Consider the following 20,729-nt stretch of genomic DNA (forward strand, 5'->3'; position numbering starts at 1 on the left):
TGATCATTTCCTTCTTTTATGAAGCCCCTCCCTCAGAAATAGGCGATGGGCTCTGATTGGTTAGCTAGCCTAGTGTGTTGTGATTGGCTAAGCCGCCTCTAGTGTGCGTCTAAACGTCCCGCCCCTCAACTCAGCAGCATGTGCTCCGGTTGTATTGTAAACAACGGCGTCATTAATATCTTATCAGTTTGAGCCCGATTGAGAAGCAGAGGATATTATTGAAGAGGATCGTGCAGAACCTGTGCAAGCACGGCTTTTAATGCTTTAATGTTTATCTTTTTATTCTTAAAGAATAGTTTGTGTTGTATCTTTATGCAGATGTTCTATTGCAATCTTTGCTGCTCTAAGAAATTCACTGTAAAAAGTACATATCAATTTTTAATTAAAAAAGTCTCTTATATTGTAATATTGGGTAGACAATAATTTGATATTAACTGAATGCAAAGTAGATATTTTCCAGATAATACTTTTTAATAATTTGCTTTGTTTAGGGCTATGAATACAAGCAAAGATGAACATACTGTATATTTAAAGCTGAACATTCAGCTTTGCCATAATTTTAAAATATATTAAAATAGAAAACATATATTTTAAATTGTAATAAAATTTCACAATTTTAATGTTTTATTGCATTTCTAATTCAATAAATGTCACCCTGGACCACAAAACCAATCTTAAGAGTAAATTTTTCAAAATTGAGATTTATATATCATCTGAAAGCTGAATAAATAAGCTTCCCATTGATGTATGGTTTGTTAGGATAGGACAATATTTGGCTGAGATGCAACTATTCGAAAATCTGGAATCTGAGGGTGCAAAAAAATCAGAATATTGAGAAAATCACCTTTAAATTTGTCCAAATTAAGTTCTTAGCAATGCATATTACTAATCAAAAATTAAGTTTTGATATATTTACAGTAGGAAATTTACAAAATATCTTCATGGAACATGATCTTTACTTAATATCCTAATGATTTTTGGCATAAAAGAAAAATCGATAATTTTGACCCATACAATGTATTTTTGGCTATTGCTACAAATATCCCCGTGCAACATAAGACTGGTTTTGTGGTCCAGGGTCACAAATTCAGCCTTGGTGACCATATAGTGTCGAGAGAGAGAGACAGGACAATGAATTGTGACCTAATCTACTTTTTCTCTGTAACTTTAGGTCTTTGCTCCCCGCCTGTAATTGAAATGCGTGTTGTAAAGGGTCTGCGTGTCCTGCTTTCTTGTGTGCAACTGTCTCCTCGTCCCTGCCACTGGGACCATCCTCCACATAGTCACACCCGCCGCCACAACAATGACCTGGAGGTGCAGGTCACAGAGAAGAGCCTAGGCACCTACGTGTGTCTATGTGATGAAGTAGGCAGAGATCAGCCACCCTGCCGCAGAGCCGAGTACCAGCTGACCCTTGACAACCCCAGCATGGAGGGGAATGTGGCCATTGCAGGTGGCCGACACTTCCTGGCTTCACACATCATTTTTTTCGTTGTAGGTTTTGTATTGGGTGGCATCCTGTTGTTTCTCATTTACAAACGGCAAGGTGGAATGAGAGGGGGCGGGCACTCATCATCCACGTTGGAAAAGGGGCGGGACTTGCTTCCTTCTACAGACACACCGCAATCTCCAAGCAGCGCCAGTTTGTTGTCAGAGGCGGTTCCATTAACCGAGAAAAGGAACGGGACACTGAACGGTCACGGACACAATATGCACCCGGCTGGGCACAACAGCAGGCATATTTATTCTAACTCCAGTGGACTGAAACTGCAGGAATCAGCTGTGAACCTAGCAGAGGAGCTGGATGGTAGAGAAAGGGCGGGGCCAGATGGGGAGGAGGAAGGATTGGGGGAGGGGCTAAGTGAGATGGAGGAGGATTTTTCTAAGACGCCTTGTCTAAGAGGAGCACCTCTGGCACAGTGTGAAGAAAGCTCTATCTAAAGACCAGCACACACGTGATTTTTGAGACTACACTCTGTGAAAGGCTCGCAAACACAGACGGAGGGCTGGAGGACAAGAGGAAAGCAGACAATCAAAGAAACTGATACACATTCCAAATAAGCGATTAACATACGCCACCGCACAAAGAAACACACAAACAAATAAACTGCATTTGTTGGAGGCTCCTCTACTACTCCTTTACATCACTGTCCAGTCCATTCATTCCTGTGTACATGACATGCTGTGTAGATCTGTGTCTATACTACTGTTTCTGCATGTATTTGTTTAGACGAATGGGCACTTTTGTGTACCATCCTCAAAGCCATGCGCACCCACATGGAAATACACAGTCTGTGCATCTGTGTGTGTGTAGTTCTTAGTTGCTCGGTCTGTTTCCTCTTTGAGGATTCAAAGTCCAAAAGGACTTTCAGAGGCAAATGACCCCTCCGCAGCCCAGAGCAGCACAAAGCCAGGAAGAATCAGCTAATTCTGGGCTGATTACTGAAATAAAATAATTTGATTTGTCACCAAAAAGGGCTTTCAAGCATGAAACCCCTCTGTGATTGATGCTTCACAGCAGCAAATAATGAATGAATGATAGAAATACTGGAAATGTGATTTTTGCCTTACAGATAAAGCGGTTTGAGTACTGCTAAATGAAGGTACTGTGGCCTATGGCAGGGCTGGATTGTGGGGTCCCTACCAGAGAAAGGAACATAAAGGGGCCCTCAGAGCATACAGTATGAGCTGGCTCCCTGGGCCCCTTGATGTAGGAGAAGGATTAGGGGCTTTCGTACTGGAGGAACCTTTCATAGTTCCTAGAACTATTGGCGAAAGTACCCGCTTTTTGGCGTGTTCGCACCACAGGAACTAGGAACGGTTTTAGTTCTAGGAACTCCATTAGGAGGAACTAAATTAGCTCCTACTTCAGAGTAGGGTCTAAAACAGTTCTATAGGAACTACCAGTGACGTTAGTGTACGCTGTTTAGCAGTCTTCTCCTGTATGTCAGAACTGTGAACTGATTGTAGATGGTGAAAATTGGACTTTACTTGACCGCTGCAAAGTCAATCAGTCACATTCAAAGCAAGGGAGTTGTTCTTCTCTGGAATGTGGCTGGCAGTGTTTTGTGGTGTCACGAGAAGCAGTCAAACCACTGCCATCCGTATAGGGACCAGATGTAGCATGTTCTGTTCATAATAACCTGCACAGACAAAGGACCCCAAGATGATGGATGTCGCTTTATATTATTTAGCTTGAATGCCTATTGAAACTACAAGGAAATCGTCAAAATGGAAATGAAGAGTGAAGGATTGATACATAATTATTGATTGTTTTGAGTTTCCCTTTAAGGACAGAGAATGTGCCTCATTTGAAGGTATATTTATCCCCAGTAAAGTGCATGATTCAAAGTAGCCATGAATACAGAGCTACAGATTTGTAATACAATGATCAGGGGCTACAAGTTAACCTAAAGCACTCCCAGTACAAAGAGTGTTCTATTTATGTAGCCACAATGATGTCTGTTTCAGGAGTATGTAAATATTTGTGAATATAAAAGAAAATGAGAGTAAGATCTTTAAAAACTTTTTTTATTCTCTCTTTTCACCACTTGTTGGGCAGGGTCTGGGTGGGAGAAGAGTAGGGTTCTTCCTAGTGTCAAACAGTCCCTCTGCCAGCCTAAATGTTGGATCACATTTAAATGCCATTTCCTGCCATATTCCATTAGAATAACTTGGATCTACTCACATTCTCCATTTATTTATTTTGTATTTGTTTTTAAATATTTGTAACATTATGTTAAAGTGACTGTAACACTCTGGATTATGTACAATATATCTTGTCTTCTAAATCTTTGTCAGCACTCAATAAAATAGTGACAACAGGTACATTCAACCCCATAAAGTCCTCATTTAAAAATCCTGATCTTCTTTTGAGGTGATAGTGATAGTTTAAAGGGGTCATATGATGCGATTTAAATTTTTCCTTTCTCTTTGGAGTGTTACAAGCTCTTGGTGCATAAAGAAGATCTGTAAAGTTGCAAAGACTAAAGTCTCAAATCCAAAGAGATATTCTTTATAAAAGTTAAGAGTCAACCACGCCTACCTAAAACGGCTCGTTCTAACACGCCCCAACATACCTACGTCGCTCTGTGGGAAGATTTGCATAACGCCACACAAATGTTCACGCAAAGAAAGAAGGAGTAACTTTTATTCTCGCTGTAGTATTGTTGACGCTGCAATCCGTATTTATGTCCCCACTGGATGCAACAAATGCCTTGTTTATAATGGGTTTTAATGTTTTTGAATCATCGCTCTGGCCGGACAGGGCATCACAATATGGTATGGGGCGTAACATTTCCGTCACACGCTTGAGGTATTCGGCCAATCATAACGCACTGGATAGCTGGCCAATCAGAGCACACCTCGCTTTTCAGACCGATGAGCTTTGTAAAAATCGACGCGTTTCAGGAAGGCGTGGCATAGAGGAGAAACAATAATGTACAGTATGTGGAAAATAAAATGTGTTTTTTAAACCTTAAACCGCATAAACACATTTCATTTTACCAAATACACAAAATAATGTTCTTTTTAGCAACATCATATGACCCCTTTAAAATAAACCTTCAACCCTCTCAGTCTCAATGTACCATAGTAAATCTGTTGTAGTTAAACTTGTCCACATGGTTTTATGTTAATATTATTGAAAATAACAGATAATTTAGTGTTACATGTTCTTTGTTGTTTATTCTAAATAAAGAAGTATGATCATTAATGTACAGATATGTTGTATTCTAAGTTTCTATTTTTATAATTTATATATGATGAAGATAAATGGACATTTGTGTTTCAAACATTTATTGAAGGTGTTTGTGTGAATGGCTGTATGTGTGAATGCCTTGTGATGCTCTTTGGAATAAAATAAAAACTACCTCTCAAAACAGTGTTTTTTTGATAATTTTTAAACAGTTAAAAACTATTGCGGATGTTAACACACACACACACAAACACACGTTTGTTTCTGTGAATTGTGGGGACTTTCCATAGACTTCTATTACTTTTATACTGACCAAACGATATTTTCTATCCCCTAACCCACTAATTCTCAAAGTGTGGTACGCAGAGGAATCACTGAATTAAATATAAATTAATGTTAAAACACTTTTAAAAAGTTTGCAAGGTCGCTAAATGATGCCTGTTAATTTTTTTTTTTTATCAAGTACTGTACATATTTTACTTTACATTTAAGTACAGTACAGTTTTTTTTACTTTCTAAGTACAGTTCAGTTTTTATTTAACTTTTAGGTACAGTAGGCTACATTTTAATTTAATCATTTAAGTTTTTTATTTACCTGTATGTAAGCACAGTGCAGTGTTAATGTTCAAACTGTATTTACAATGTTTAAAGTGGCCGACAATAATAAATATTCTTATTAGGAATAAAACTGTCTCGTTTTTGAACTGTGCGTAGCTGTAGCTGAACAATTAGGCCTACTAAGCTACTGTATTTTAATGTTGGTCATAATGGTGGTACTTGGTGTAAAAAGTTTGAGAACCACTGCCTTAACCCAAGCCTAACCGTACACCTACCCCTTACAGAAAAACAGTTTGCATTTTTACACTTTCAGATAAACATCATTTACTATTTTTAATATTTATTTTCCCCTCGGACTGCAGGCTGGTCCCCACATTGTCAAAAGTGTCAGGTTTTACTATCATTGTGGAGACATTTGGTCCCCCAATGTAGCATAAACAAGTACACACACACACACACACACTCACACACACACACACACACACACACACACACGTAAGCTATTGTTTGTAGAACAGCCTGCTGTTTATTTAATTTTAAACATCCCAAAATATTTCAAGTTAAAAATATAAATGACTTGCTAGTTTATTTCTGTAAAAAGTAAACAACTTTATAAGTGACAGTGTTCAAGTCATTTGTCTCTGAGATTTCAATGGTGTACAGTCATAATCTTCTTGGATATTTATATTTAATTATAATATGTTTGCCAAAGATAATGAGATGATGAATATGGGCAAAATTAAAGGTCAGTTGACCTACTGTTGTTTTTCTTGATGTAACTCATTTGATCGAGAACAAAATATGTTAAATGACATCAGACTGCACACCAGTGCTGTCTCATTAGACTACATAACTGAGAGACGATAAGACAGACGAAAGGAGTCTGTAGATATTGTTTTTATTTAATGCTGAATTTTCAAATATGCCTTATGGCATCAAATGGGCCAGCAGTGCTGCTCTATTCATGTTTTTCGGTCTTTTTCTTCAGTACTGGGTCTGCTGTCAGCTGACTAACTGTTTTCAGATGTTGAACTGGATTTCATAACGGGGCGGGACCAAATCACTCCGAAACAGAAGAGTGGAGAAAACAAGCCTAAAAGAGTTCTTAAACTTTCAAAGTATTTCGTAACAATTAACCTTATTAGGGGATCAGCAAAATGGAAGGTGAGTTTAATTTTTATAATACTTCGAGTTATTTTCCCGCTTCATTTTGTTAGGAATGTACATTTAGGCTATAGTTACTGCTCAGCTGAATCGAACTGAATGTGTGAGGCGATTTCAGCTTCATTTTGCGATTTAAAAAAAAAAATGTAAGTGTTATAATCGCGTTAGTCATGAAACTGTCGTCGACAGACGAACCGCAGATCGATTCTGGAGAAGATCGGAATCCCGGAGAGGTTCTGCACATTCGCTTTCAGAAAACCCCCAATCAAACACTCAAATACCTGGAGGCTGAACCCAAAATACTAGGGGTGCGTGAACCTATATCACTTTACAGCTCAAATGCTGACAGACTTTTTTGTTTGTTTGTTTGTTTTGCTTACTAACTGGATGTGAAAATTACCACTATTCACTACAGAATAACTGATTAGGCTTATATACACTGCTGTTCAGAAGTTTGGGATCAGTAAGGTTTTTAATATTTTTAATGAGGTTTCTTGTGCTCATCAAGGCTGCATTTATTTGATCAAAAATACAGAAAAAAACTATGATATTGTGAAATATTACAGTCTAAAATAGCTCTTTTGTATGTGAATATATTTTAAAATGTAACTTATTCCTGTGATGCAAAGCTCAATTTTCAGCATCATTACTCCAGTCTTCAGTGTCCCATGGTCATTCAGAAATCATTCTTATATGCTGATTTAGGCTATTGGAAAAAAAGTTGTGCTGCCTAATATTTTTTTGTAACCTGTGATACTATATTACTTTATTCAAGATCTTTGATGAATACAAACTTTAAAAGAACAGCATTTATTCTTTTGTAACAATATATTCACTACTGTTCAAAAGTTTGTAGTCAGTTTTGTTTTTAAAGAAATTCATATTTTATTATAAATTGAAAAAAAGCAAATTGTTAGAATCTTATATTGTTAGATATGATTTGTGTTTTGAATAAATGCTGTTCTTTTTAACCTTTTATTCGTCAAAGAATCCTGAAAAAGGTATCACAGGTTCCAAAAATATTAAGCTGCAGAAATGTTTCCAACACATATAATAAATCAGCATATTGGAATGATTTCTGAATGATCATATGACACTGAAGACTGGAGAAATGGCTGGAGTAATGGCTGATCAAAACTCAGTTTAGCATCAGAGGAAGAAATTATATTTTAAAGTATATTAATATAGAAAATAGTTATTTTAAATTGTAATAATATTTTGCAATATTACTGTTTTTTTCTGTATTTTTGATCAAATAAATGCTGCCTAAGTGAGCATAAAAGAACTTAAAACATCAAAAAAAAAAAATGATCCCAAACTTTTGAAAGGCAGTGTATATATTTTTTATAACAATGGTTTAATTACAAATATCATGGTTTAGTAAAAACAACTGTACATTTGTGCACAAATGCCATAGGCTAACAGAACTGTCCCTTCTCAAAAAAGAAACCATCACATAAATTCTAATGGTTTCCACTACAAATACCATTACAAACATTACAAACCATCAACCATTAAAAACATTTAAAAAATGGTTTCAGATTGTAGTGTGTTTTGGGACATGTTCCATTAGGATTTAGTGGTGTTAGAAGGCACAAATAGAAGGCAACAAATTACCAGTACAGACCCACAGGGACCATTACAGTTCCCATTAAAACCAATACTATTCCCATTATAACCAGTAAAATCATTGCAAATTCTGTGATGGTTTCTTTTCTTCTTCTTCTTTTTTTCCCAACAGGGGTGGTTAATGCTGTAAAACCATGGTTAATTATTGTAAGGGCTTTGTGGTTTATTACAGGTAACGCAAATTGCGTTCGCTGTCTTTTTCACATTTATGGTTGTGGTGTTCTATGTGAACAGCATGGCCATGTATACAGATGTGGACATGGTCACTGGTTGCACCGCCTCGATGATCGTAAGTAGGCCTACACTTCACATTTAACGATAAGATAGTTTTGTTTATTTGACATTAGCTGTGTTTCCATCCACGTATTTTCATGCAAATTTTGGAATATCGTATAAAAACACAAGATGGAAACTCCAAGGTGTGCATACATTTTAAAAATACATAAACAAGTGTGCTCAATTGAGTCAGATAATATTTTTTTTTATCCGACTAGAAAACAAAACATGCACATAGGGGAACACTTTTATTAAATAAATTCTTTGATGTGCATCAAAAAAGTCATGTGACTTTCATGTAATTGAATAACTAAATTAATAGCACACCACAGTCCCTTTAAGGCAAGTCATTTCACTTGGCAGCCATCTTTGAAATGCCTGTTAGTCAGCTATAAACCTTATGTAGCTCTGCCCCCTTTCAGCACTGCACTTCTTGTCTTCTGTGTTCCATTTGTATTTCCACAGTGTGAACATAAAATCGTACAAATCCGTGAATGGACCGTTCGTTTCAAAAACTTACTGGTCTACTGACATTTGTTATGACATTTGCTTCGAACATTACAATGCTCATGATCATTTTCATTAACTCTACAATAAGTAAATCCACTTCACCAGCTAATTACTCTTCAACAAGTTATACTACAGAGCTACTGCAAAAACAGAGTGGTTCACATTTTTACTTGCCTGCCAATTTTTTTCACTGCATGGCCCCCCACAAACAAACAAATAAGTTCTTTTTTTTCATTGTATTTGACCCCTGTAACCTTGTATTCTAATGAATAGGTTTTTGACAACAAATTTTTAGATTCCAGTGAAATTACACAATTCTCAATTCCAATTTCAATACCGCAGCAAAAAGTATTAGCCTAACTAATATAAAAGTATAATATAATATATAACTACTATTAAAACTGTCTATTCTATTTCTTTTCTATCTACTTGTTTTCTTTTTATTATAAAAAAACTTGACACTCTAACACTCTATTCTATTTCTATTTTATCTGCTTATTTTTCTTTTATTTATTATATAGAGAAAAAACTTGACCCTCTAACATTAGCACACTCTATTCAATTCTATTCTCTTCTATTCTATTCTATATACTTTCATTTTATTAATTAAAAAAACAAGAACAACAACAACAACAAAAAAACTTGACCCTAACACTAGCACTATCTATTATATTTCTGTGCATAAAACCTACCGGCACTAGCCACAGCAATTGATTGCTTCTATTGTCCTCATTTGTAAGTCGCTTTGGATAAAAGTGTCTGCTAAATCATTAAATAACAATGTATAAAGCTAAAACATTACTACAGACAAGTAAGCACAAAACCAGCACAAATAAATACAACAAAGAGATAAACAGTGCCTAACAAGGTACAGAAATTAATTAATGCATTTAGCAGATGCTTTTATCCAAAGCAACTTACAGTGCATTCAGGCTACACATTTTTTACCAGTATGTGTGTTCTCTGGGAATCGAACCCACAACTTTTTGCACTGCTAACGCAATGCTCTACCACTGAGCCACAGGAACATGAAATTAAATTTTAATAATAAAGTAACAAAGCATAGTCTTCTCTGTATAAAATAAATATAGGTTAATCCTTATTAAAGTTGCAATTTTTGTTGTTGTTGTTTGATTAACATTAAGGTGCTGTATGTAATTTTTTGACCGTACTAAATCATAAAAATACACTTTAAAAAATGCTGGGTTGTTTCAACCCAACTTTGGGTCAAAGATGGACTAACCCAACCTTTGTGTTAAAAATGTAATTAAAATTTTTTACCCAACAGCTGGGTTAGTCCATATTTGACCCAAAGTTGGGTTGAAACAACCGGACTAACCCAACTTTTGTGTTAAAAATGTAATTAAAATTTTTTACCCAACAGCTGGGTTAGTCCATATTTGACCCAAAGTTGGGTTGAAACAACCCAGCATTTTTAGAGTGTTTTTCACTGTGTGATTCCGCCCACTGCCAACTTGCCCAGTATATTTCGACACCGGGGGTTGCCAGTTGGCAGAAAATGCAAAGTACTGCAGCCATGGAAGTGAGCAAACAAACTGGGTCAGAGATTGCACACTCTAAAAAGTGCTGGGTTATTTCTGTAAACACATTTTTGGGTTAATTGTGCTGGGTCATAATTCTGGGTTGTTTGAGGTAATGTAAACACACAGTTGGGTTGCTCATGCTGGGTCAAATGGACTGTAAGGGGTTCTTTCACCACTGAACAGCTGAGTTGGGTTATTTTGACCCAACAGGTTTATTTATTTTTCCTCTTCATCGAACTTTCTGGATTCTTCACTTGTCTCGTCGTCAGACAGTCACGCACATCGCAAGCAAGATTATAAAGTAAGTTAATATGATGCTATGATTATTTACCTCTATTTTTAATAAGTTGTGGTAAGAGCACACTGATTTCTCTGTTTAATGCGTATTTGAACTGTTGCCGTGAGCGAGCACGCGTAAATTATTTAAACCCTTCATGGAAATGGTATGAACTGCGTTAGAAATACGGGGGTAAATTCAGTTACTGTCTGCGTACTGTATGGCTTTGTAATGTTTTGTCAGAATTAGACCATTTCGTTCTAAAATTGATCTTTTAATGGCATATTTTTTTCAAAAGAACAGCGGGCAGTTTAACTGTTCAGGACAAACAAAGGACTCGTGAACAACTATCACTAAACAAAAAACAGCTGTGGATTATTCAGATATCAACACAGTATTAAGAATCATGTATGTAAAAGCATGTAAACTTTTGAACGGGGTCATTTTTATAAAACCAACTATTATTTTCTCTTGTGGACTATATGTAAACATTCTTATTCAGGTCAGTACTAAATAAACAATAACATGCATTTTGTATGAGTCCTCTTACTTTGGTAAAATAATTAACATTTTGCGGATTCTGAAAGGGGGATGTAAACGCTTGACCTCAACTGTATATGATTATATATGATTTCCATAAAATACACTTAACTTGTTAGTTATGTTGCAAGACTAAGTGTCGTATAATTAACAGGTGGGGACCAACATGGTGGAATATTTGCAAAATGCAGAGACCAGTGATGCATTCCTGCACATTTTGTGCCTTGAGGACAAGACAACGACATCCCAGACCTTCGTCATTGTTTCGGGCTATAATGCCATTGAAACGGACTCATTACTTCAGGCTGTTGACCTTTGCTTCAAGTCTTTTTTCTGTTGATTTCTTTTTTCCTTTTTTTGTGCTTTGTTAACTACACTAAGCAGTGTCTTCCTACCTGAGAATTTCTCCAGCATGCAGTATATCATCAGGGCAACAGTTTTTTTCTGGCCACCTGTAACATGTTTCATATTTTGTGTCACATGTATTGTCTGTTGTAGGACTCTTTGTTTGGATTAGTTTTAATGACACAATATTTGGACTGATTCTCGTGTGGCAATAATACATTTTTGAGTGTTCTGATGATGCAGTGTTGACAAAGAATAGGAATCTACAGTGCCTAGTTTACACAGTTTTGTGTTTTAAAGAAACTGATCTACAAAAACTTGTTTTATTTGTGTCTGTAAGGGTTGGATGAAATGTGTGACAGCATCCATTCAAAAATTGTTTTAAAAAGAAATGTGAAAACTCATTAAATTGATATTTACAGTAGCATTTTTTGTTGAGTAGTATTACAGAATAATAATAATAATAATTTTGCATTCCTTTGTGATCGTTGTTTATTATTATTGGTAATATTGGTAAATATAAAGGTAGCAAGGCAATAAGACAACAAATAACCCAATGTTTAGGTAATGTTTAACCCAGCAACACAGTTAACCTTACCCACTGGTTGGGTCAAATAAACAACCCAGCATTCTGGGTGAAATGGTTAAACCCAGCACTTGGGTCAAAACAACCCAGCGCGTGTTCTGTCCCATAGTTACCCAGCAGCTGGGTTAAGGTTGGGTTATTTTTTAACCCAGCACTTTTTAGAGTGCAGATTGTACCCGACCTAAAAATATCTCTCTCCCACTTCCTGTCAGTTCTGATCTGTCCTATCGTAATAAAGGCAAAAATGCCAAAAATAAATCTTTAAAAAAAAAAGTATTTTTGGCATTTTTGTCTTTATTATGATCAAAATTAGCCTGTTAATGCAGGTGATTACTTTTTTTTAGTTTAACGTGTTAAAAATATTTCAAGCAGGGGCGGAGCTGGGGTTGGCCATCCCACTCACAACTGCTGCTTCTGTCTCTTTTTTCTTGACAAGAATTGTCAGAACAGGCGCTAGCCAAACAAGTGCGGAAATGGTACAGGTGACGAGGAGCTTCAGTAGAACAACAGTGAACTGCGGTCAGATGAGATGTTGTCAGACCAGATGTCATAAAACAAATTTTCCTCTTCTGTCAGCCTTTATACTGTGCTCGTAGCTGTATCATTTCATATTAACGTGCGAATGAAACTACGAGTGTGCATGTCAGATCCGTGCCTCGTTCAGCAGCGGCAGCTCTTAAAGTAATTACAGTCAAGTAACCTAATAACCCAGCTGCTGTGATGTCTGTTAATCAAAGAACAAAAGAAAAAGAGGAAATTAATAACTTTTGTAGCTTTAAGGATTCATCTATATTTAATTTAGAATTTAGTGTTTGATAACTGGGCACGGGTAAATATGACATTTATTATAATGGGTTTATGTGAAGATTGTTTTAAATTCACTGAAAATAGAAGATGTTATTTTTTTTTTTTTAAGTCTAATAAATGTTAAAATTGATAGCTCTCAATTAGACTGTAATGCTTAATGGCTATATTCAATGGTTAAATACTAGGGGAAAAAACGATTTCCTAGAGACATCAGTAGCATTTGTATCAGTGATACTCTCCTTCAGTGATAAAAAAGATGCCATTAAACAAATATTAAAAATCTACTATCTTTATGTTGTTTCTACATTAATTTGAAGAATGAATGTGAAATTATTGCAATATAAAAGTATATTTTAAAACTTTAATTTAGGTGGGATTAATCAGTTTAATGTTAGGCTCTTCACCTTTCATTGTCAATTGCACTCATTCCTGAATTTTGTTTGTATTTGTTTATATCTGTAGACATCAACTGTCTTTCACAAGGGCCCCTGGCCATTGATCAATCCCGACTGTCAAGCCCTGTAGAGTGCTGCAGTGATGATGTATTACTGCAGGATAACCCAGAAGTTAGCATCACCCCATATCTCCCTCGACAAAGAAACCCATTAGGATTTTCCATTGTCTTTTGGATGCATGCCGAAAATAAGCTCTGTGACTAACAAAGTTTATGATTCTTATACATTTTCTTCATGATAATCTTCGAAAATGAACACAAATTTTATAAATTTTGAAGGCTACATAGAATCGCCACTAGCAAAAAGCTAAACATAGTTTACAAACTACACCACAATCACATATTATATAGACATGTGCTTTTCTAAATCATGTCAAATACAGCAGATCAGTCAGTAAATAGATCCATTCTGAAATCTTAATATGTCCAATAAGTGAGAAACGTAGAGGGCTGAAATCTAAATTATTTCTGAAGGTACTGCGTATAATATGTCTTGATCTTCCCCTTTTATAGATCATTATTGCAGGAAGTCTGGCAATAGCTGCACAGAATCTTCACCTCCCAACTGTAAGTTTTCAGATCTTAATCCTTTGAAAGACACATGTATTCGTTATAAGCCATTTATTTAATTTTTGTGCATTTAAAACTACTATAATTTAATAAAGAGAAATTACCTTTTGGTCACCAAACATAGCCTGTAATTTTGTATGTGTTTTTGTTTCAGCTAAAGGCTTGTTTAGGAATGCAAGTGGTGGCCTGTACGGCCTCTGTGATCTCCATATTCCTGCACTTAATTGTTTTCCCTTCCATATATCACTGTTGGGTGCATGAAGTAGAGTCCTCCCAAAAGACAACATGCAACAATTTAAGCGTAAGTCAGAAACACGTTTACCGTAACAATTCTGATATGGCATTCTAGGTAGGGGAGACCATGGTTGGTTGGCAAAGTTAATCAGGGTTGCCAGGTTTTCACAACAAAACCACCCAATTACTACTCAAAACTAGCCCAATCACGTTTCGAGAGGGATCCCCCGGTAAAATCGCATTCCGGTGGGGTAAAATACACGTTTTTGGTGGCGTTTCCCTGGTAAAATTCGCATTTTAGGTGCTAAATATCACGTTATCGGGGTTGCTTAAACCCGCGGAAAACGTAAAACAACCCGCGGCAACAGTGTTAAAGTAGGCCAATTCCAGGGGAAAACCGCAGACTTGGCAACACTGAAGTTAAAGGGGTCATATGATGCGATTTCAAGTTTTCCTTTCTCTTTGGAGTGTTACAAGCTGATTGTGCATAGATAAGATCCTTGAAGTTGCAAAGACTAAAGTCTCAAATCCAAAGAGATATTCTTTATCAAAGTTAAGACTCTGCCACGTCCCCCTAAAACGGCTCGTTCTAACACGCCCCCACATATCTAGGTCACTATGTGGAAATATTAGCATAATGCCGCCCAAATGTGCAAGCAAAGAAAGAAGGCGTGGTTTCAGTAACCGCAGTTAGTGTTGAAGCAGCCATGTCAGGGAGACGCTGTGTGTTTCTAGGCGAAAGCAAAAGCACTTTATTTGGCCTTCCGAAAGTAGATGCATTTAGGAATCTTTAAGATTACTTACAACAGAACAGCAATGCATTTTATGGACGACCGTTTCGTGAACCTAGGAGAGGAGGTAATTCAGAATCAGCTACTGTTTTGTTATTAGTTTAAAGGGGTCATATGATGCGATTTCAAGTTTTCCTTTCTCTTTGGAGTGTTACAAGCTGATTGTGCATAGATAAGATCCTTGAAGTTGCAAAGACTAAAGTCTCAAATCCAAAGAGATATTCTTTATCAAAGTTAAGACTCTGCCACGTCCCCCTAAAACGGCTCGTTCTAACACGCCCCCACATATCTAGGTCACTATGTGGAAATATTAGCATAATGCCGCCCAAATGTGCAAGCAAAGAAAGAAGGCGTGGTTTCAGTAACCGCAGTTAGTGTTGAAGCAGCCATGTCAGGGAGACGCTGTGTGTTTCTAGGCGAAAGCAAAAGCACTTTATTTGGCCTTCCGAAAGTAGATGCATTTAGGAATCTTTAAGATTACTTACAACAGAACAGCAATGCATTTTATGGACGACCGTTTCGTGAACCTAGGAGAGGAGGTAATTCAGAATCAGCTACTGTTTTGTTATTAGTTTAAAGGGGTCATATGATGCGATTTCAAGTTTTCCTTTCTCTTTGGAGTGTTACAAGCTGATTGTGCATAGATAAGATCCTTGAAGTTGCAAAGACTAAAGTCTCAAATCCAAAGAGATATTCTTTATCAAAGTTAAGACTCTGCCACGTCCCCCTAAAACGGCTCGTTCTAACACGCCCCCACATATCTAGGTCACTATGTGGAAATATTAGCATAATGCCGCCCAAATGTGCAAGCAAAGAAAGAAGGCGTGGTTTCAGTAACCGCAGTTAGTGTTGAAGCAGCCATGTCAGGGAGACGCTGTGTGTTTCTAGGCGAAAGCAAAAGCACTTTATTTGGCCTTCCGAAAGTAGATGCATTTAGGAATCTTTAAGATTACTTACAACAGAACAGCAATGCATTTTATGGACGACCGTTTCGTGAACCTAGGAGAGGAGGTAATTCAGAATCAGCTACTGTTTTGTTATTAGTTTAAAGGGGTCATATGATGCGATTTCAAGTTTTCCTTTCTCTTTGGAGTGTTACAAGCTGATTGTGCATAGATAAGATCCTTGAAGTTGCAAAGACTAAAGTCTCAAATCCAAAGAGATATTCTTTATCAAAGTTAAGACTCTGCCACGTCCCCCTAAAACGGCTCGTTCTAACACGCCCCCACATATCTAGGTCACTATGTGGAAATATTAGCATAATGCCGCCCAAATGTGCAAGCAAAGAAAGAAGGCGTGGTTTCAGTAACCGCAGTTAGTGTTGAAGCAGCCATGTCAGGGAGACGCTGTGTGTTTCTAGGCGAAAGCAAAAGCACTTTATTTGGCCTTCCGAAAGTAGATGCATTTAGGAATCTTTAAGATTACTTACAACAGAACAGCAATGCATTTTATGGACGACCGTTTCGTGAACCTAGGAGAGGAGGTAATTCAGAATCAGCTACTGTTTTGTTATTAGTTTAAAGGGGTCATATGATGCGATTTCAAGTTTTCCTTTCTCTTTGGAGTGTTACAAGCTGATTGTGCATAGATAAGATCCTTGAAGTTGCAAAGACTAAAGTCTCAAATCCAAAGAGATATTCTTTATCAAAGTTAAGACTCTGCCACGTCCCCCTAAAACGGCTCGTTCTAACACGCCCCCACATATCTAGGTCACTATGTGGAAATATTAGCATAATGCCGCCCAAATGTGCAAGCAAAGAAAGAAGGCGTGGTTTCAGTAACCGCAGTTAGTGTTGAAGCAGCCATGTCAGGGAGACGCTGTGTGTTTCTAGGCGAAAGCAAAAGCACTTTATTTGGCCTTCCGAAAGTAGATGCATTTAGGAATCTTTAAGATTACTTACAACAGAACAGCAATGCATTTTATGGACGACCGTTTCGTGAACCTAGGAGAGGAGGTAATTCAGAATCAGCTACTGTTTTGTTATTAGTTTAAGTATTTGCTATTGACTGTTCAAATGCGGAGTTTTGCGCATCGTGTGTGTGAGAGGGGGAGAGAGACAGAGAGAGACAGGGTCACATCAAAGTGGAGTCAGCTGTCTTAACCGTGGCTTGTGTACTGCAAACACATACCAGCTTCATCACTGTGTCTGTCACGCGACTCTGTTCCCCTTTCAGGCTTGAACTGATGGTAAAACTAATGACATTATTTACTGTCTTTACATTTATTTTGAAAGATGAAGCTCGAGATTATGGTAAGGGGCGTTACATTTCCGACGAGTGCTTGCGGTGTTCGGCCAATCACAATGCACTGGGTCAGCTGGCCAATCAGAGCAGACTGCGCTTGTCGGAAGGAGGGACTTTGTAGAAAACGAAGCGTTTGAGAGAGGCGGGGCATAGAGGACCTACAATAATGTACAGTATTTGAAAAATAATGTGTTTTTTGAACATTAAAGCATGTCAACATATTCTGTTACACCAAATACACAAAATAATGATCTTTAAAAAAGCATCATATGACCCCTTTAATATCTGGTTCAACAATGAAGTGATTTCTCAGCTGAATAATGACTGTTTACTACTGTGGTGTGGTGTGGTGTGGGGGGGGGGATCATTATTTTCCTCTTTATGGCTGTAAAGCTGTATTATATAAAGTGCAATACTGTATAATCTGTAGATCTGAACGTTGTTTCTCTTAGTCCACACTTACTGCTTCAATCAAGATATTAAAAGATAAAAACATGTCAAGGTGAGAACAACTGACACGTCAAATATTGCTGTCTTTTTGATGTTTTACCCACAGACTGGCTTTGGAAATTACCTGGGATTACAAAAGCTTGTGATGGCAGTCCAGATTGCCCTTTCTGCCACTTTAGCTGCATACTGCTGCAAGGTCATTCAGTGCTGCTCTCCAGTGTCTAGTGTGGTAAGAACCCACGCAAACTGTAATGCTAGCTGTAGCTCATGCTATAAAATGCTGTTTTGGAGGATATGACAACAAGTCCATCTGTCTGTACTCTCTTTCAGCCAGTAATCACGGTTAACGGACCTCCAGATCCTCAGTGAGGACAGTTTTAGTGATGAGTTGTTCAGAGCCAGGAGCTATATCCACATACATCTATATAACAGCTGTTCGTTCAACACGTGTATCAAAATTGAATGATCAGTTTTATACATTTTTAGGTATATCTATGAATTACTGTGAATTTAAACTCAATATTTTATTTTACACATTTAGTTTAACAACATGTTTCTAATATCCCATCACATTTAATCATGTGATTTGCATTAACTTTCTTTTCCATAATCTAAATAGTGGGCACAACCAGTGTAGCCTCGGTGCTGCAGTGTGTAATTTCTGTCCAACCCGTGGCACTGAACAGTTTTGCAAAAATGATAATGACTGAGAACTGCTATAATGACTGTTCTCAAACATCCCACATTGTTTGCACATAAAGTCCCACTTCAAATTCACTCTATTGACTGTCGAACCACTTAATTAAACAGAGCAATATTGAAAATGCTATTGAGCTGCAATGCTTTCATTTTTCAAGGAATTCAGCCAGTATTCATTGCAGCTATAGTCATCCTCACTGTTTCTAGATTCTTTCTAATGGTCATCTGTTTCCATCCTGTTTAAACATGCAAATAGAAAATTTGTGAGTAGTAAGTCGACATTACTTTACAACCAAATTGCACCAATAGGGCAAAATTAATGCGTCACAAAAAACACTAAAACAAAGTACACTGATTTATTGTTCAATAAATATCCACACATGATTTCAGATACAAAATAATCACATTTACATTTATTTAAAACCACAGTTGTTTTAAAAACACACACTATCCAGTAATTATTCTTGTCTTGACTGAGCTTACACAATGTTCAAACATGTATTACTGCAGAATTAAAATATTTTTTATCTTATTTTAAAATATGTCTGAAGACTCATCTTATTCTGTATATCCTTGATAATTCTACATGTCTAAGGATATAAAGATGCCTTGGCCTTAATGAGCAGTCAGTCTGTCAGGTCAGACACTCCAATCCAATGAATACTTCTTAAAACAGAAACAGCTGTATGACACCGTCTTCACAACTGTAGTTCATCTGTCCAATGACTCTGTTTAAATGAATAAAAACAGTTATTTTGTTATTCAATAAAATAACTGAGACATCAGTTCTTTAACTTGTCTCACTAAAAACTACACCATTCTCCGACTCTAACTACTTTTTTTTTTTTTAACTTTAGCTGCACCACCATCTATATATGACATCTTTGTGAAATATAAAAATCCTCTAATAACTATCTGGTTAAATACATGTTAAGATTTAAATGAATTAAAATTGTAGAATTTATTGGCAACACATAATAAATTATGATACAACATAGGAGAAATCATATCAATGTCAACCTGAGATGAGGATGAGGAAATTTCTTCCAAATCACCATAACAGCCATTTTTATGGCGTATCAAACTCCCCCACAGCACCGAGTGATGACAGCCAGGACACTTTCCCTCCACAGGAAGTAGGTGGGAAGGGTCTGCTTTCAGAAAGTGTTTAGCCAGGCAAATCAGATGACTAACCATTTGACAGGAAGGGTGGAAACAAGATAGTCTACCCATAGCCTGAAATCACAAAAAAGCAAAACCCAAAACAACTGAGGCTCAGTTATTTCTGCAATGTCTTGAGCTGGTTTTTTTAAACTTTAGCTGCACCACCATCTATATATGACATCTTTGTGAAATATAAAAATCCTCTAATAACTATCTGGTTAAATACATGTTAAGATTTAAATGAATTAAAATTGTAGAATTTATTGGCAACACATAATAAATTATGATACAACATAGGAGAAATCATATCAATGTCAACCTGAGATGAGGATGAGGAAATTTCTTCCAAATCACCATAACAGCCATTTTTATGGCGTATCAAACTCCCCCACAGCACCGAGTGATGACAGCCAGGACACTTTCCCTCCACAGGAAGTAGGTGGGAAGGGTCTGCTTTCAGAAAGTGTTTAGCCAGGCAAATCAGATGACTAACCATTTGACAGGAAGGGTGGAAACAAGATAGTCTACCCATAGCCTGAAATCACAAAAAAGCAAAACCCAAAACAACTGAGGCTCAGTTATTTCTGCAATGTCTTGAGCTGGTTTCTCATAACTACTTTGAAAGCAGAGTGGAACTAACCTTAACAAACACCCCACATAACACACACCGCTCCACCTGTCTCTCATCTTGTTCCTTGCACTCCTGCTGGGGTTTTGTCTTAGCACGAACACAGCCAAATGTTAGAGGAATGTGCAGAGGAGGCTGCAGTTCAGGAGCAAAGTCCATTCGGTACTCCTGCTTTAACCAGCGCACAGTGAGGGGAAGTCGACTCCACGGCGCCACTCGCAGCATGTTTGACACCACACGCCAGTGGAATTGCAAACTGGACTCTTTACGGCTGCGCCGGGCAACATGGGACAGTCGACGAGAAATGTGTGGATGTTGCCAAGCCCACTCAAACTAACGGATGAAAGACAAACAGAGGACAAGTAAAACCAACTGAATATTTCCACCTCACAATTTTAATTATTGTAATAAGTCTGGATGTTTTACTGTCGAATTTGTCATTTCCATGATCTTTTTATCATTCTTATATGTGACCCTGGACCACATAACCAGTCATAAGTAGCACGGTTATATTTGTAGCAATAGCCAAAAATACATTGTATGGGTCAACATTTTTTTTTTTT

At 37.1% G+C, this 20,729-nt stretch overlaps 3 protein-coding genes across 10 annotated transcripts in view; 2 read left to right on the forward strand and 1 right to left on the reverse strand.

Annotated features, from left to right (window-relative positions):
* Positions 1–2,413, forward strand: part of sema4f (sema domain, immunoglobulin domain (Ig), transmembrane domain (TM) and short cytoplasmic domain, (semaphorin) 4F) — a 74,350-nt gene extending 71,937 nt beyond the window's left edge. For all 3 annotated transcript variants that reach the window (XM_016529789.1, XM_016529791.1, XM_016529790.1), the window contains one exon: positions 1,172–2,413. In XM_016529789.1, coding sequence (XP_016385275.1) covers positions 1,172–1,941 — 770 coding nt within the window. In that variant the 3' untranslated portion in view covers positions 1,942–2,413. The remainder of the gene's footprint in view (positions 1–1,171) is intronic.
* A 3,900-nt stretch (positions 2,414–6,313) lies between these two features.
* LOC107721666 (uncharacterized) lies at positions 6,314–18,087 on the forward strand. Its single transcript, XM_016529798.1, has 7 exons — positions 6,314–6,418; positions 6,608–6,726; positions 8,220–8,336; positions 13,900–13,953; positions 14,111–14,257; positions 17,782–17,904; positions 18,006–18,087. The coding sequence occupies exons 1-7, from the start codon at positions 6,412–6,414 to the stop codon at positions 18,042–18,044; spliced, it is 606 nt and encodes a 201-aa protein (XP_016385284.1). The 5' UTR covers positions 6,314–6,411; the 3' UTR covers positions 18,045–18,087.
* A 1,618-nt stretch (positions 18,088–19,705) lies between these two features.
* slx1b (SLX1 homolog B, structure-specific endonuclease subunit) overlaps positions 19,706–20,729 on the reverse strand; it is a 2,997-nt gene continuing 1,973 nt past the window's right edge. For 3 of the 6 annotated variants that reach the window (XM_016529795.1, XM_016529794.1, XM_016529793.1), the window contains exons 4-5: positions 20,179–20,499; positions 19,709–20,073 (exon numbers count right to left, since the gene is read on the reverse strand). In XM_016529795.1, the coding sequence (XP_016385281.1) occupies positions 19,768–20,073; positions 20,179–20,499 (627 nt within the window). In that variant the 3' untranslated portion in view covers positions 19,709–19,767. Of the gene's footprint in view, positions 20,074–20,178; positions 20,500–20,729 lie in introns of all 6 variants that reach the window. The other 3 variants (XM_016529797.1, XM_016529796.1, XM_016529792.1) reach the window with 2 other exon arrangements.

The sequence above is a fragment of the Sinocyclocheilus rhinocerous genome, unplaced genomic scaffold (genome assembly GCF_001515625.1).
Source record: "Sinocyclocheilus rhinocerous isolate Xijiao unplaced genomic scaffold, SAMN03320098_v1.1 scaffold1382, whole genome shotgun sequence".
NCBI lineage: Eukaryota > Metazoa > Chordata > Actinopteri > Cypriniformes > Cyprinidae > Sinocyclocheilus > Sinocyclocheilus rhinocerous.